We start from the raw sequence: 19,568 nt of genomic DNA on the forward strand, positions 1-19,568 counted from the left end.
TTCGATTTACGGCGCACAAAAAATGTGCACGGTTGAGGTATCATATCGTTGTATTTTTGTATTATTTGCTTATCATAAATTTGATATAAAAAAACTGTTAAGATATTTTCCTACTATATGAATATAAGTATAGTAGGAAAATCTATTAGGATTTTTTAATGCTTAATTTATGAAATGGCGATGCAAAAATATAGCGATAGAAGGCCTCACCTGTGAATTTTTTTGTGCGCTGTAATCTCTGCAAACTCCGGTTTGCTACGTTTGTAGACGAATTCTCATAAAAAGTTTATATTTTTATGTACCTAGGTTACAAACAGTCACCTCTGCAATTTTCTGTTATTACATGTAGATTAACAGAGAAATCTTTTTTTAAAAATCGCTATCCGGGACTTTCGGCTTTCGGTCGTACTACATTTACCGCTTACCCCGACAATGGCTTTTTCTATCTTTAAACAATTTCTAACTGCATTGACTATTATTCCAGTCTTTAAAATTCATTGATTCAACTCATATTTTGTGTAAGGTAACATTTTTATCAGATGTAAAAATATGCATGAATAAAACTAAAGAATGGAAGAAAAAAATTAATTGACAAGAAGATTATGCATCTTTCAAATGTACTCTAAAAAAAAGAATGAGAGTATTGATTTTGATTTATTTTCATAATGTTGGAATCATAACAATACTAGGAGGAATAGTAAAAACACATAATCCATATTCCAGGCACACGTAAACAGATAAAAAGTTTTGACCTAATCTTCATGAGTATCCTAAGCCAAGAGAGACAACTATAAATTTCAGAATGACACCTGAGATACAATCGGTACCCCTCGCCCTTTACGTAGGAACGGAGGAAAGGGCGAGGTGTTCCGATTGACCTGAGATAGTCTCGAAGCCTTCAGATCATGTGACATACCAAGCAAGACACGCCATGATTAAACATTACAGGGAAGTGCAATGAGACCTTGCTAGAGAAGTGTACTGCTACAGGTAACGTTATGATTAATTACTGGAAGAATAGCCCGTCATCTAAATGTACTTTTTATCCAAGAATCTGATTGTTTAGAAATAATATGCAAATTACGTTAAAACGAAAGTTGGAATCTCCTGACCAGCTTTCGGTACCTCGAATTACCGAAATACCCGTGATTTACCGAAATGCCTCCAGAAATTACCGAAATGCCCCATAAAACTACCGAAATACCCCTTCCAACGTATAAATTAGAGCATATTTAGTTTATATATTTTCAATTTTGATAAGAAAATGTGTTCAATTCTCGCATCATCGATATTTCAAAGAACGATAACTCTAGCAAAATCTTGTAACCTCTGTGCTAATCTGAGGAGTTATCACCGAAGTTTTTCTCCCTTTAATTCTCGTATCCCCCCCCACCCCTTAAATGTTCGTATTATTTTTATTTCATTTAATGTTTTCAATATATAACATAAATGAACTATGAAAACAACATAAGAAAAGCACATTAATATTGTAGTGCATGTGATGAATTCGTCATAAATTTAGGTAAAGCAAACAGTCAATTGCTACAGTAACTAGCGATTATTGAATGGAATAAATCTGGAGAGAGAGAAAAAAAAACATTAAAAAAGCAAACAATTATTTCCTTTAGTAACTAGCATGTAGAATGCTAAAAAACAACCCAACAACAACAACCAGCAACTAGCCACTATTGAATGGCATAAAAAATCAACAACAACCAAAAAATATAGTACAATACATATGCACGTACTTCTGAAGCTCATAGTGCAATGAAATTGTCATTGGTCAGATTTCGGGTGTGGTTTTAGTGAGAATGCCCAACAGTAGACACGTGTGTGGCACGTGCGCCCTAAAACAACAAGCTACCGTTAAATTCTCAATTCGATTACGCACGAGGGAAGCTATAACCACACATGGCATAATCATGTTATATGATCCGCGTACTTAACAATATTGTTATCATGGTCTATGTATAAAGACATAAAATAATTGATAGTCGACACACGGCCTAAATAGTTACTAATACTTTTATATCTTTGACTATTTATTCCGTTTTTAAAAGCAAAAATCATTCCGTCGCATTTAATTTAAGGAATAAATAATGTCGTAAAGTCCGCGGATCGAATAACATGATTGTGCCTCATTACTTAAGTTAGCGCACAGATAGATTAACTTGGTGGTGTTCCGGTGCCCGGAGACCCCACTTTAGATCCGCGCATGATTTAGATATATGCAATGTGTTTTGCAGACGCCAATAAATGTTACGTCAACGGCGGGTAGGATGGGCAGAGTGTAAAGGTCTCCGTGTGCGTGAAAATCCTGCTCTACTACTTGAACACCTGTTCCACGAAATGCCTCCAGAAATTACCGAAAGTATATTTTTGTAGTAAAGATATATTTGGTGACTCCCCCGGACCACTTGTTAAAAAGTAACAGTGAATAGTAAGAATGCAATTTTGAAGTAGTAGAAGTTGTGAAATGAATTCATGTATAGAAGGGAGCACCCCTCCACCCCACCCTGGAATGAAGAACTAGAAGTAAGGGAAAACGTAAAGTTTAATCAATATTATATTTAATAAAATAGTTCGTGTTATACTGTACAAATTATCATTCTCTCCAAAGTCACTACTATAGCTATTCAACTATTAAAGCTTCAGGGGTACATGTGTATTTTTTTTTGCCCCCTTTCTTACATTATTCAATAGAAGCTTTGTATTTCAAATAACTGTAACTACATATATTACAGATTTTTTTAAAATTTATTTTTTTAATTTTATATTTTATTCAATAATTCAATAGTCGCTAATTGCTGGGGATTTTTTTTCCTGCATTCTTTATGTCATTCAATAGTTGCTAGTTAATGAAGGAAATAATTGTTTGCTTTTTAGCTCACCTGAGCTAAAAGCTCAAGTGAGCTTTTTTGATTACCCGTATTCCGGCGTCCGTCCGTCCGTCTGTCCGTCTGTAAACTTTTAACATTTTTGACTTCTTCTCAAAAACCACTGGACCAATTTCAACCAAAGTTGGCTCAAAGCATCCTTAGGTAAAGGAAATTCTAAATTGTTAAAATAAAGGGCCAGGCCACCTTCCAAGGGGAGATAATCAAGAAAAGGTAAAAATAGAGTAGGGTCATTAAAATATCTTCTTCTCAAGAACCACTAGGCCAGAAAAGATGAAATTTATAGATAAGCTTTATTAGGTAGTGCAAATTCTAAATTGTTAAAATCATGGCCCCCGGGGGTCGGATGGGGCCACAATAGGGGATCAAAGTTTTACATACAAATATATAGGAAAAAATCTTTAAAAATCTTCTTCTCAAGAACCACTGAGCCAGAAAAGTTGATATTTATATGAAAGCTTCCTGATATAGTGCAGATTCTAAATTGTTAGAATCCTGGCCCCCGGGGGTCGGATGGGGCCACAATAGGGGATCAAAGTTTTACATACAAATATATAGGAAAAAAATCTTCAAAAGTCTTCTTCTCAAGAACCACTGAGCCAGAAAAGCTGAGATTTATATGAAAGCTTCCTGATATAATGCAGATTTTAAATTGTTAAAATCCTGGCCCCCGGGGGTCGGATGGAGCCACAATAGGGGATCAAAGTTTTACATACAAATATATAGGAAAAAATCTTTAAAAATCTTCTTCTCAAGAACCACTGAGCCAGAAAAGCTGATATTTATGTGAAAGCTTCCTGATATAGTGCAGATTCTAAATTGTTAAAATCCTGGCCCCCGGGGGTCGGATGGGGCCACAATAGGGGATCAAAGTTTTACATACAAATATATAGGAAAAATCTTCAAAAATCTTCTTCTCAAGAACCACTGAGCCAGAAAAGCTGAGATTTATATGAAAGCTTCCTGATATAGTGCAGATTTTAAATTCTTAAAATCCTGGCCCCCGGGGGTCGGATGGAGCCACAATAGGGGATCAAAGTTTTACATACAAATATAATTATAGGAAAAAATCTTTAAAAATCTTCTTCTCAAGAACCACTGAGCCAGAAAAGCTGATATTTATGTGAAAGCTTCCTGATATAGTGCAGATTCTAAATTGTTAAAATCCTGGCCCCCGGGGGTCGGATGGGGCCACAATAGGGGATCAAAATTTTACATACAAATATATATAGGAAAAATCTTTAACAATCTTCTCAAGAACCACTGAGCCAGAAAAGCTGAGATTTACATGAAAGCTTCCTGATATAGTGCAGATTCAAGTTTGTTAAAACGATGGTCCCTGGGAGTCGGATGGGGCCACAATAGGGGATCAAAGTTTTACATACAAATATATAGAGAAAATCTTTAAAAATCTTCTTCTCAAGAACCACTGAGCCAGAAAGGCTGATATTTACATGAAGGCTTTCTGACAATGCAGATTCAAGTTTGTTAAAATCATGGCCCCCGGGGGTCGGATGGGGCCACAGTAGGGGATCAAAGTTTTACATACAAATATATAGGGAAAATCTTTAAAAATCTTCTTCTCAAGAACCACTGAGCCAGAAAAGCTGATATTTACATGAAAGCTTTCTGACATAGTGCAGATTCAAGTTTGTTCAAATTATGGCCCCTGGGGGTAGGATGGGGCCACAAGGGGGGATCAAAGTTTTACATACAAATATATAGGAAAAATCTTTAAAATCTTCTTCTCAAGAACCATTGGGCCAAAGAAGTTCACATTTACATGAAAGCTTTCTGACATAGTGTAGATTCAAGTTTGCAAAAACCATGGCCTCTAGGGGTAGGTTGGGTCCATAATAGGGACTACGGTTTTACATGCAAATATATATGGAAAGTCTTCTGATATGGACCAAGGTGACTCAGGTGAGCGATGTGGCCCATGGGCCTCTTGTTAAATTTTTTTTCTCTCTCCATTTTTATGCCATTCAATATAATCAGTTCTATATACATGTTACTGTAGCAAATGCCTGTTTGCCTTACCGAAATTTGCCTTAATATGCTTTTCTTATGTTGTTTTCATAGTTCAGTTATGTTATATATTGAAAACATTAAATGAAATAAAAATAATAAGAATATTTATGCTTTTTCATTCATTGCTAGAAGAAAATATGAATATAGGAAACAAGACATTTTACGTATTTGAGGTTATTAACTCGGATAAAATTTTTGAAAACTTTAAACTTCAGAATTATATATAGTTCTCATAAAGCAGTGAACAAAATTATCAAAGAATAATTAAAACAAGTATTATATGGGGGGGGGGGGGGGGATATGAGAATTATAGGGAGAAAAACTTCGGTGAAGCACAGAGGTTACAAGATTTTGCTAGATTTATCGTTCTTTAAAATATCGCTAATTAATGCGAGAATTGAACACAATTTTTGTATTTTACAACCACAATTTGGCATTTTCTTATCAAATTTGAACATATATAGACTAAATGTGCTCTAATTTATACGTTGGAAGGGGTATTTCGGTAGTTTTATGGGGCATTTCGGTAATTTCTGGAGGCATTTCGGTAAATCACGGGCATTTCGGTAATTCGGGGTACCCGACCAGCTTTATCTTTAGGGGCGTGTAGACCTACTCCATGGACAATGGCGTGTATATTACCTTCTTTTTGCTAAATTAGCAATGGTTGAAGACATGAACTTCTTAGCTGTTGTTATATAGGAGAGAGGAGAAAATCTATGGCTGGACCGGGAATCGAACCCGGGACCCCTGCATTACCATGCAGTCAGGTACTCAAATTGTGATGAGCGACACAAGTCGATAGCCATGGTCCATATAGCCCTAACTACTACATTCCTCCCACCCTTTGATATTTCTTTGCCCTCGAAGACACACAATCCAAATTTTTTCGCCCCTGGCAGACAACCTGCAGTGCAGGGGTGGTCAACGGCACCAAATTTTGTATAGGAGAGGTCCGTATAACCCTAACCATTAAACTGTTATAGTCCAATATAAATAGAAAATTATTGGGGACTAAATGCAGCAAAATGTTTCCTAACAGAAAAATATACCTTGTAAATCATATTTATGAGATAAACATCTGAAAGTTTAGAAAAAATCATAACTAAAAAAATACTAAAATCATTTTCTATTTTCGACATTCAAAACTATGGCCATCCAGTGCTCCATACACGTCTATATGACATCATTACGACGATGTAGAGAAAAAGAAACAAAATAGCAATGATAAACACGTGAGAATGAAAATAAAACACTTCATTTACCTTGCAAGTCTGTAATAAAAAAGTGTTTATTCCTCTCAACATCCAGATGTGCTATTCTAAATAACGATATTCCCCAATTGTCTTGAATCTCAAATTTCACACATGCTTTATGGGGTAGATTTCACTATAAAATTCACCTATATTACCCACAAATGATTAATATATCTATGTTGGGAATATATATGTTACATTATCTTATTCATATCTATATATGCCGATATCGGTCATAATTTCTCGTTCTACATTGAAATACACTTCACATTAAATTTTCCATGTTACATGCGCATCATATGGATTAAAATTCAATAAACTGTGTAATGCAACATTTTAAAATTTTCTTTGTTCAGTTTATTTTGAAATATGATTGAATATTTTATCTTGAGTTTTCACAGAAACGAAAACCACATAACAGAATGATTTTCAGCCAGATAATTTTTTTTATGTCAATTAAATTTTTCAAGATACATGTACATGTATATCACTTTCTACAGAATGAGTCACAAACGATTTCGAATTCACCTCATTTTATTAGGTCACCTGATTAAACTCGGGTGAATATTGCCATTGGTCTTCGTCCATAGCTGTACGTTGTGCGTCGTCTGTTAACAATTTTACATTTTTAATTTCTTAAAAACTACAAGGCGAATCTTTACTATTTTTGGTTTGAAGCATCTCTAGGATACGAGGAATATAAATGTGAAATTTATGACAATACCTCCCTCGGGGCCTCATGGGCTGGACAAAATATGCAAAATAGCTAAATTTTCAAAACTCTTCTCCATTCCCACACATGTGGGAGAAAAACTAAATGTATAGTTATGATATCCATGAAATCCTCTACTAAATTTGTGAAAGTCGTGGCCCTTGGGTTATGGGTAAGGGGTTCAAACCCTCTGACGGGGCCATTATGACTATATTATGACTCGCATTGGGTCAAATGCTGTCTGACGTGTTTCATACCGATTGTTAAGCCGTTCTTGGCACACTGATTTGACTGCGGATAACTCCGTTTACCTGATCAGGATATGGGGCCCATGGCGGGTGTGACCGGTCAACAGGGGATCCTTACTCCTCCTAGGCACCTGATCCCACCTCTGGTGTGTCCAGGGGTCCGTGTTTGCCCAACTATCTATTTTGTATTGCTTTTAGGAGTTATGAGATTGATCACTGGTCGTTATCTTCACCTTGCATATAGTGAACATCTTCTCTACTGCCATATATATTTGAGAAAAACTAGATATATAATTATAATATCCTTGCAGCTCTCTACCTGAATTGTAAAATTCATGGCTCCTGGGTCAGGGGTTCAGGCCCTAAGGCAGGGCTAATTTGATCATATAGTAAAATGTACAAAACATTATTTTTTTCTTCTCTACTTTCACAGTCATGTAAGATATATCAAATGCATGGTTATGATGACTGTAATGTCCTCTTCTTGAATTGTGAAATTCATGAGGCATGCTATTTTTTCGGGGGGGGGGGGGGGGGGGGGGGTGTCAAAATTATTTAAATGTTTCAGATTTCCATTTTTAGCTCACCTGATCCAAAGGCTCAAGTGAGGTTTTCTGATCAAAATTTGTCCGTTCTCTGTCGGCATCGTCTCGTCGGCGTCGTATACTTCATTTTCACATTTTCGACTTCTTGTCAAGAACTGCGTGGCCAATTTCAACCAAATTTCCCACAAAGCATTCTTACGTAAAGGGCTTTCAACTTTATTCAAATGAAGGGCCATGTCTCTTTCAAAGGGGAGATAATCACAAAAATTCAAAAATAGAGTGGGGTCATTTAAAAATCTTCTCGAGAACCACTGTGCCAGAACAGCTGATGTTTACAGGAAAACTTTCTATAATGTAGATTAAAGTTTGTTCAAATGATGGTCCCCGGGGGTTGGATGGGGCCACAATAGGAGATCAAAGTTTTACATACTAATATATAGGGAAAATCTTTAAAAATCATCTTCTCAAGAACCTCTGAGCCAGAAGAGCTGATATTTACATGAAAGCTTTCTGACAGATTTCAGTTTGTTAAAATCATGGCCCCCAGGAGTAGGATAGGGTCACAAGGGGGGATCAAAGTTTTGGATACAAATATATAGGGAAATTAAATCTTTAAATATGAGCCAACATGACTCAGGTGAACAATGTGGCCTTTGGGCCTCTTGTTTCTTCTGTAAATTAATAGGTATTGTGTGTATATTTTGAAAGATCATAAACATGTGCACAAATTGAGACTTGAACGTAAATGCAAATATGAGACTTACTGTATATGATACCCAGGTGATCCACTTATTTTAATTTAAACCTAAAAATATTATTCTGATTAGTTTTAAATAATAACTAATTCAAAACTGGCAACCATTAACGTCTTAAAATTAGAATTAAAAACATTGGATCAAAGTTGATTTACTTTGATCCAACAGTGGCAGATTTAGAGCCCCCCCCCCCCCCCCCTTTCGCCACAAATTTACAAGGCATTACTTGCATAAATAAATGAAAACTCCAGATTTCAAATTGAGACTTAGTAATACATGTAAATATGAGTCTCCCTATATATGATACTCAGGTGATCGTTAAGACTCATGGGCCTCTTGTTTGTTTTATTTTCACCTGATGTATCTTCAAGGCAATAATAAATTGCTTTTATTTCATTTGAGTAAATTTATTTCTTCATTTACTTCAATTTAGACCTAAAAATATTATGCTGATTAGTTTTAAATCATAACAAAGTAAAAACTGGAAACCATTAACGCCTTAATGAAAACTATTTCCGCGAGTAGTAATTTGATACCTGTTCAATCAGAAAGACAACCAAAGTTAACCTTTTAACATGTTTAACTTGAGTTCAGTTGTTACCAAGAATTGAAAACATTGGATCAAAGTTGATTAAACAGTGGCAGATTGAGAAAACCCCACGTTTTCGCCACAAATTTACAAGGCATTTCTGGCATTTAATGAAAAATCCAGATTTCACGTTTCCGGAAATACTGGATCTGCCACTGAAGAGAAGCAAATATAAATTTATCAAATAGTTTGAAACATTTGTACTGACTATGTGACATTTTTGAATTAAGATTTGGTGTTATACATGTATATAATTTATGTGTATGGTTTTGTTTGAGCATCGCGCTCAAAATCACACGGCCTCTCACCTCTGTCGGTGCGGGTTCGAATCCCACTCGCGCCGGTAAGTGAGAAAGTTTCCCCGTTTACATTCGGAAGGTCGTTGGTCTCTTCCTAGGTATATTGTATGATTTATGTGTATGGTTTTGTTTTATATCATAGCAGGTCTAAATATAACTCTCTAACTAATATACTTATTTAATCAAAATTGTTGTGATACAATTAATAAATTTCATATTCTTCAAATTGTAGAATATATAGAGTAGCCATGGACCCCATCCGCAGTGCCCAAGATGTCGTCCGATGTGACCTTTGCGAGACAGCTATAGTACAGATGTACTGTGATTTCTGCGACGTCAACCTATGTATTACCTGCATAGGAAAACACATTGCTGATGACTATCAAAAACACATAGTGGTACCATTCCAAAAACGAAAATCTACCTTGATTTATCCCAAGTGTAGTACACATCAAAATAAACTGTGTGAATTCCTTTGTAAGGAATGTGACATGTCTGTCTGTTCAATGTGTGCTGTATCTGCAGACAAACACAAGGGTCATAGATTTTCAATTCTTTCGGAAATCTACAACAACAAAAAAGCAGACTTTACAAAAGATTCAGAGGAGATAGAAAACGTTATTTCTCCAACATATGAAGAAATGGCCACTGATTTAGAACTTCAAATAACCAACTTGGATGGAGAATATGTGAAATTTACAACAGTAGTCACAAAACATGGAGAGGAATGGCACAAAGAAATTGACAATGTCATAAACAAAATGAAAAATGAAATAGAAGAGATGAAAACCAAACACCTGGAAATTCTGAAGAAACATTTGGATGAAATTAAGCAGATACAGTCCCTTATTGAGCAATCACTGATCACTCTGAAGGAAATGGAGGAATCCAATGATGTGTCTGTGACCATGGAATACAGATCCAAAAACAAAGAATTCAGAAAACTTCCTCCCAAAGTCCGAGTCTCACTGCCTACATTTAGTCCAAACACGATAGACAGTGAACAAATTTACAAGTCACTGGGATCTTTGATACCATTATCATTTACCACAGAAGAAAATGACTACACATTGAAGAAAACAGAAACCTCACCCAAAAAACTAATGGACGAACCAGAGCTTGTCACTATAATAAATACTGGGTATGAAAAACTCCGCAGTGTTATCTGTCTCGGTGAAGAAGAATTCTGGACAAATGCAGAAGTCGTTGATATGAAATGTTTTAATGTTCAAGGTACAGTTACCAATACAATCAAAACAAAATCAGGGAAATGGCCAAATGATATAGCAGTGACAAGTGATGGGGATCTACTGTACTCTGACTGGGAAACAAACACTGTGAATAAAGTGAAGAGTGGACAGACAGAGGAGGTGATCAGACTACAGGGCTGGATACCTACCAATCTCTGTGTCACCTCCTCTGGTAATCTCCTGGTTACTGTGTACAATGATGATAAAACACAATCCAAAGTTGTCCGTTACTCAGGTTTCACAGAGAAACAAACAATCCAGTATGATGATGAGGGAAAGCCTCTATATTCAGGAAATAATAAAATTAAATACATCAATGAGAACAGAAACCTGGATATCTGTGTGGCTGACTGTGGAGCTGGTGCAGTAGTGGTGGTCAATCAGTCAGGAAAACTCCGATTTAGATACACTGGTCACTCTTCTACTACCAAAAACAAAGCATTCAGACCCCGGGGAATCACACCAGACAGTCAGAGTCAGATCCTGACAGCAGACCGTCATAACCACTGTATCCACATCCTGGACCAGAATGGACAGTTCCTCCGCTATATAGATAACTGTGCTCTGAAGAACCCATTCGGTTTATGTGTGGACAAAAGTGACAACTTGCTTGTTGCTGAGCTTAATGGTGGAAATGTGAAGAAAATCAAATATTTACAATGAATACTATTGTTTATAGCCAAGTTAGAGACTTCAAAGTACCGAGGTAAATGGTTAAAACTTATTTCATCTGTCAGGATGCGTGGAGATTGATACAGAGATTGTGAAATGTCAACTGTAGACAATCCACTCCAGACTTCACTCCCTGTCCCATCTCTATAAAAGTTATCTGGATGTCAAATTAATTCTGTAATGGATGTCAAACTTCTAAAGCACAACAAATAACAAACCCTGTTGATAGCAGATCTAAGTTATTGATATGTATTATAAAATCTCACAATGAAGTTGTATGACGGCATCGTCTTATCAAACCTATATGGTGGACATTTTTTTAATCCTTTAATTTTGCTTTTAGAAAATGTTGTTGTTTTTTTCATGTAAACCTGTTCACTTTTTAGCTCACCTGAGCTCAAATGAGCTTTTATGGTCGCCTGTTGTCCGTCATCTGTCCATCTGTGAACTTTTTGCATTTTCGACTTCTTCTCCAGAACCACTTGACCAATTATAATCAAACTTGGCCAAAAGCATCCTTAGGTAAAGGGCTTTTAATTTTGTTCAAATGAAGAGCCATGCCCGCTTCAAAGGGGAGATATTCACAAAAGTGCAAAAATAGGGTGGGTTCATTTAGAAATCTTCTCAAGAACCACTGGGCCAGAAATGCTTAAATTTTCATGAAAGCTTTCTGACATAGTGCAAATTCAAGTTTGTTAAAATCATGGCCCCCGGGGGTAAGATGAGGCGACAATAGGGGGTCAAACTTTTACATACAAATATATAGGGAAAATCATTAAAGAATCACTGGGCCAGGAATGTGGAAATTTACATGACAACTTCCTGACATAGTGCAGATTCAAGTTTGTTAAACTCATGACCCCTAGTGTTCGGATGGGGTCACAATAGGGGATCAAAGTTTTACATAACTAATAAATAGAAAAAATTATTTTAAAAACTTTTCCTTAAGAACCATTGGGTTAAAGAAGTTTGCATTTGCACAAAAGCTTCCTGACATAGTGCAGATTGAAGTTTGTAAAAATCATGGTCGCCGGGGGTAGGTGGGGCCACAATAGGGACAAAAGTTTTACATGAGAATATATATGGAAATCTTTAGATATGGGCCAAAGTGGACCACTTGTTTCAAATTCTTAGCATTGGTCAGATTTGGAGCCTCATATAACAAAACATTGTTGTAACATGTAAATTATCTACAAATAGAGATATTGAAGACGACTATCACTTTATATTTATTTGTTCTTTGTATGAAAAACTAAGAAAATTATATTTTGATAAATATTATTATGAAAACCTATCAATGTATAAATTATTACAACTGTATTCAAATACAAATAAAAGTGTTATGTGTAATTTTGGGAAAATTTTATACAAAGCTTGTGAACTGAAATCAGAGTCCACAACATAAAGAGGTTTATCCTCAACATATCGATAAACATGTCCTTTATATTTGAGACACATGCTCTATTTTGTGCTTAAAAATTGTTATTATAACTTATCGATGTCTCTTTCGCTTATGTTATTATTGTAATATGTTTATTTGCCACCTAAAAGCAGTGCTGCTTTTGGAAATGAATAATACAATACAATAAAAAAAAAACATTATCTTGGCTTCGAGTAATTTACCTTAACACCTGAAGTCAATATGTTTAATACAAAAACTTGTCATGGCATGAGGATTATTCCTATTTAATTTGGGGTCAATAGGTCAAGCAAAGTGGACTGTTGAAATTAAAGAACAGTTTCCAGGCCATAAGTAATTGCCCTTTTTCACCTGGAGTTGGTAAATTTCGTACATTGATTTGCAAACGGATGAGGATGATCTTGACCAATCTTGCAGTTAAGATACCAGTTTTGGTAGTTGTTTTTTTTTTGTCACTCCTTCCATAGTATTATGCCCCTTTTCGAAGAATATTGCTTTGCACCATTGTGTCGGTTGGTCAGTAGACCACATGTTGTCCGCTCAATATCTTGAGAACCATTCACTTCATCGTAATAATATTTCATATTTGGGTTGGTTACGAGTAAGTAGAAGAGGACCCCTATTGATTTTCAGGTCAAGGGTCAATCTATTCTGGACATGGGAAGATGCTGTCCGATCAATATCTTGAGAAACCTTTCCTTGACAAACTTGGTACACTGATACATTGTGAGGAGCAGATGACCCCTATTGATTTTGAGGTCAAGAGTCAAACTGGACATAGGAATATACTAACCACTCAATGTTTAGAGAACCTTTTGCTTGATCGAGATCAAACTTGGTACACTGGTACATCTTAAAAAGAAGATGAGCCCTATTGATTTTGAGGTCAAGAGTCAAACTGAACATACGAATATACTAATTATCCAATGTTAAGAGAACCTTTTACTTGACCGACATCAAGCTTGGTACACTGGTACATCTTAAAAAGATGACCCCTATTGATTTTGAGGTCAAAGGCCAGACTGGACATAGTAATATGCTGTCCACTCAATATTTTGAGAAACATTTGCTTGACAGAATCAAACTTAGTACACTGGTACATCTTCAGGAGTAGATGACCCCCTATTGATTTTGAGGTCACGTGGACAAAGGTTACCGCTATTTGTTTTGGGGTTAAAGGTTAAGGGTCAAACTGGACATAGGAAGATACTGTCTGCTTAATATCTCGAGAACACTTTGCTTGACAGACATCAAACTTGGGATGCTAAGGTACATCTTCAGGAGTAGATGACACCTATTGATTTTGAGGTCACATGGTTAAAGATCAAGGGTGACACTGGACATGGGGATATACTGTCCATTCAATATATTGAGAACCCTTTGCTTTACAGACCCACTTGGTACACTGGTACATCATAAGGAGTAGATGATCTTTGTAGAATTTGGGTTTATATAATCAAGGGTTAAACTGGACATAGTAATATATTATCTCATATTTTAAGAATAATTTGCTTCATTGACACCAAACTTTCTACACTGGTACAACATAAGGAGTAGATAACCCCTATTGATTTTTAAGTCACATGGCCAATCCACTCTGGACATAGGAAGATATTGTCTACTCAATATCTTCAATTAGTTTGGCATTACTATGAATTAAATGATGCATGTGTATAACCCTTTTAAATTTTGCACTAGGGGGGGGGGGGGGGGAGCATATATGTTTTACAAACATTTCTTGTTTTAACTTAATTTTGTTATTTTTAGGTCACTCGGGTTACCATTTGCTATCTGCTTTCTTCCGTCTTCATCCGTTAACATTTGGACATTTTCAGCTTCTTCTTCTTAAACTACTTGGCCAATTTGCATCTACCAAAATTGTGAAATTCGTGGCCCCTGGGTCAGAGGTTCAGGCCCTAGGGAGGGGCTAATATGACCATGCATATAGTGATAATGTACTCTACTCCCATATGCAATATTTGAGAAAAACTAAATGCATGATTATGATGTTCATGACTTTCTCTTCCAAAATTGTGAAATTCATGGATCAAGGGTTCAGTCCCTTGGGCAGGGCCTGTTACGGCACCTTCGGTCGTGTATCGTCGCCGGTCGACTGAATGTGCCGTGAGGGTGGACACGATGGTCGTCAATTTAATTCCAGTTTATGATTTAATCAGCATCGTAATATCCATTCAATCAAATTTAATTTCAAATTATTAACATCATTCCGAATATCATTTTAAGGAGGTATGCTACACCAGAGAAATTTGATGTAGATTGAAAAGTGAAGGATATGTACAACGATATTTTGAAGTTGAAAATTTTCAAATTTACTTTATTTTGTTAAAAAATACAGTTTTAGTAGAAGGTAATCTGAAAAAAATTTAAAACCCTTGCTGGACCCGAACCTGCGACCTACAGTTCTGCAGTCGGTATTCTAACCTACTGAGCTACTCGGCTAGGTATTTAAATGGAAAAGGAAAAGTAAAATATTGCTGATATCGATTTTTTCATCCATGTTTTTAAAGGAAGTCAGCCATTATGACGATGTATAGTACTACCTTAATGTACATCATATAAGTACAATGTACTTAGACATATTAGGATATTCTTTGTTATCAGTAACATTTACCATACATGTTCATGTATGTACTTAGTATATACCATACAGTCGAAAACAATATGGGGATAATCATAAAACGAATGTAAAGTCAGTCCAAGTACACACGGTGAGTTGGCACAATAAAACATTTTAGAAAATAATTTTGTGAATTCTTTTGGGTTTGGGAATTGACAAGAAACCCTGTTTCTATGCAGAAAAATAGGTGATGATTTCATTGGTAAAACCCAGGAGCTTCTGGGGGGTTTACCCTTAGACCCCTACCAGGAGTTTGCCGACCCACTGGGGGCTGCATGTCGGCCCCCAGACCCCTTGCTATATTTTGCGTACACTTCATTTTATTTCTGGCTACGGGTGTGGTTTCTAAAAATTCTGTCAGTGTCTATAAATGTGTATATATTCATACTTCTTTAGTGATTAAATAATACATTGTATGAAAGAAGAAGATAACGACCAGTGATCAATCTCATAACTCCTACAAGCAATACAAAATAAATAGTTAGGCAAACACGGACCCCTGGACACACCAGAGGTGGGATTAGGTGCCTAGGAGAAGTAAGCATCCCCTGTCGACCGGTCACACCCGCCGTGAGCCCTATACCCTGTTCAGGTAAACGGAGTTATCCGAAGTCAAAATCAGTGTGCCAAGAGCGGCTTAACAATCTGTATGAAACACGTCAGACAGAATTTGACCCAATGATAGGTTGTATTGATGAACTAGATCGTTATAACGACCATAGAATATGCGAAATGCTGACTTCAATATAGACTGTTGAAACCCCTGTACCATCAACCCGTTTGTCAGTGTATATGTTTATATGGTATGCAGAACCCTTACTTAAAAATCTTTGGTTTAAACTATATTTATTAAATGAAGCATTTCATGAAAAATACAAACAGATGCAAAATGAAAATAATTCGGAAACAAATGCTAGCTCTTATATAAATCCGTCTCCTATTTTACATTAATAAATCAGAATCGTGTTATGGCTATGGCATAAACATATATATATGCGATTCGTCTTTTACATGTACATACAAAATAATGATAAAACAATGGTGATGATAAATCTTTGTGAATGGGTTTGTTGTCTAGATACTTTTAGAGGTATTCACTTTTAAAAAAATAAAGTTCATTTTTGAAAATGCCTAACAGTATGAACAGGGCGGCATATTCCGTCGGAACTCACGCCCATTCAAATAGACGTGCTATATTTATCAAGATCCATACGCACATTGTTCACAACTGAATCGCATTCACGAGGAATTAGCCACCATTACAACTTGTAAGGAGATCAAAGGCGAAATCACTGGACATATAAGTTATATCATACTGCTGTGTGCCCCCATAACAAACGCGGCTTTTCCTGCCAAATTTTGGTTCATATCTCATGTAGCACCACGCACTTCCGAAATAAGAATGGATGCCCTTACTAAAATGCAAAGTTTGTTGCAAATGTTCTGCAAGTTTGCGGCAAACAAATCAGTGTGCCAGAGCTGTTTGCCAGAAGTGTGCTGCTAATGCCCCTAGCGGCACGCAGTATGTCACTAGTGGCACAGTGTGCCAGAAGTGCACCGCAACTTTTTCTTAAAATTTTAGAATTTAGATAGCCATGCCCTAACTGTGACTCCCCTAAACACCCTCACCCCCAACACCCTAACTACCTGTTTCCCAATTCATCAATTATGAGTTACGCTCTTTTCTAAAGAATGGTAGAAATTAAAGGAGGGGAGTTTAAATTGCACATGCGATTTAAAATGAAAATAATTATGACAAAGTCAAAAAATGTAGCAAGCAATTAGCTGAGTTAGCAAATCTACACTGTTAAGTTAATTAGTTGTTATTTTTGGATTTCTGTGTATTATGTGGATTATAAATCACGGTTCGTTTGACACAATCAATGCGATCAGTGATGTGTACGTCACGTCTCATTAAAAAACCATTATCATTTGGAATCTTCAATTAATGAAAGGCTTACAGTAGTGTGTTTTGTTTTGTACATAGGGGAGGGGGGGGGGTAACTAAATGTGCTAACAAATCCTTACAACTCTCGTGTTTTAATTACGAATAGAAATTTGTACATTTTAAAAGTTAACAAAATTGTGACTTTAGTCCATATTGTTTCTGATGCATAGTAAGAATTATCGACGTCTTGTCCACTACAGTTTAGTTTTTATACATTCTCAATTTAGTTTTTATACATTCTCAATTTAGTTTAAATATTCTCATGCAAATTCAGAGCTCGTTAAATGAAATTCTTTTAGCATTTATAGAAAGAAAATGATCGTATAATTACGTATATATGTTTTAACTGCATGTCTATATAACAAAGTGCTTCTCATATCAACGCAATTAAAAATGATGTGAACGTTATTGGACCAGGTTGATTAAAATTTTCCGTAATAGACGGCGGACCTACGAAAGCCTATTAAGGTCAAAGTATGGGGAAAAAATAAATAGAAAGGTGTTATAACGCGAAAAAAGGCGTTATAACGCAAAGTGAAAAGGCGTTATAACGCAAAAAAGGCGTAATAACGCCAATGAAAAGGCGTTATAACGCAAAAAAGGCGTAATAACTCAAAGTGAAAAGGCGTTATAACGCGAAAAAAGGCGTAATAACGCAAAGTGAAAAGGCGTTATGACATGGAAAAGGCGCCATTACGCGATTTGAAAGTCAAGCTTATCTGTAAATAGACGAATCATTCTATAGACCTTTTCTCTCTTTAGTTGAATATGGAGGAATACAGTTTCAAATCTGTACTAAGGAAGATATATGATTCAGCTGCCCAGAAGATGGAGGAAGAAAAATTTTACTACGTAGCTGAAATCGGTACATGCCTTTAAGATGGTGTACTCGCATCAAAAACAATTTCTCAGAGGAATGTAGAAAAATTTGGCGTCTGCGTAATTATCTATGCTATCTATGTTAATTATAAGCTTGATAAATCTATGACAATCCAGTTCTTAAAATTGAGTTTAATAGTAGTAATTTCAGTCGAAATGTACTGTACATATATTTTACAGATAAAGACTAAGAGATCCAATCCTTAAGAGCCTAAACTGATTTAAAAATTTCGGCAGATATACATTCTGATACTGATTAAATTATAAACTGGTATTAAATTACATAATGCTGTTACTTTTTGGGCACAAATTATATTTTAACGACTATATATATATAACTGCGTACTTGCGTATAGGCAGCTACGAGCCTGACTATAAACCCCAAAACGGGTGGAAAAAATAATGATGGAAGATTGCACTGGAAACAAGCCCTAGATTAAACCACGTCCCCCAACATGTAATGAAGTTGGAAAATATGTATTTATAAGGCAAAGTTGAACTGTAGTTTTCATTTTCAATTCTTTAAAATTGTTTCGGTCTTTATTCATTACTCTAACTTTAATTTATTTGTGTCTGATTTGTGTCTTTAGTAGTTAAATGAATGAGTCAACCAAATTTAATAACTATGCTAATCTGACTCTTTTGAAAATTTCGAGCTCCTGACTAGATATGCAGGAGGTCTGGGTTCGAATACCAGCCGAGACCGTTGTATTTTCTTCCTGTTAAACACACAATGTATTTCAAGCATAGATCATGTATTTGGAGATCAACATGTTCACATTGATAAAGTTCTGAAATGATAGTGTAGATTGCAGGGAGGATCACCTGAAATATTATAAAGAGGTTAACACAATTTATAGGAAATAGATCTTGTTTTGTCTCATGTACTATTTTGGTTCAGAAAAAAATGTTTTATGTTTGGGTGAATAAATGGTTGCAGGTGAAAATAAAGTCCTTTTAGCCTTAATTGATTTTCTCTTTTACCTAGGTTAATTTTGATGATATGAAAATGACCTCTATTGATTTGGGGGTCAAAAGGTCAAGTACAGTGAACATGTACATATATGTAAGAAATTGGTTGAACTTGTTTAAAGGTTGCAACATTTGCATTTCATTTTATATTGAAATAATTAATATTGCTTCAATATTGGGTACAAGGGAAAACAATCCTCTCTAGTGAGTTTAAGGTCAAAAGGTTAAAGGAACTTGAAATAGATATATAAAACAAAGTACTGATGGGAGTTGATTTTATGTAGATTTGCACCAGATGCTTCAGGGATTGAGATTTTTTACTCGTATGGAGACATCACCATCGCTGGTGAAGGGTTGCAAAATGCAGAACTATGTTCGGCTAATTTTGACTACGGATTACTCCGTTTGCCTGATCAAGACGAGGCACACGGAGAGTGTAACCGATCGACAGGGGCAT

General features: G+C 35.9%; 1 protein-coding gene across 1 annotated transcript in view; it reads left to right on the plus strand.

The window, feature by feature from the left end:
* Positions 1–849: 849 nt before the first annotated feature.
* Positions 850–19,568, plus strand: part of LOC125667228 (uncharacterized) — a 33,670-nt gene continuing 14,951 nt past the window's right edge. Inside the window, exons 1-2 of the mRNA XM_056142997.1 lie at positions 850–990; positions 9,565–11,210. Of these exons, the coding sequence (XP_055998972.1) occupies positions 9,581–11,210 (1,630 nt within the window). The 5' untranslated portion in view covers positions 850–990; positions 9,565–9,580. The remainder of the gene's footprint in view (positions 991–9,564; positions 11,211–19,568) is intronic.

Source organism: Ostrea edulis, chromosome 7, assembly GCF_947568905.1.
Source record: "Ostrea edulis chromosome 7, xbOstEdul1.1, whole genome shotgun sequence".
Classification (NCBI taxonomy): Eukaryota; Metazoa; Mollusca; class Bivalvia; order Ostreida; family Ostreidae; genus Ostrea; species Ostrea edulis.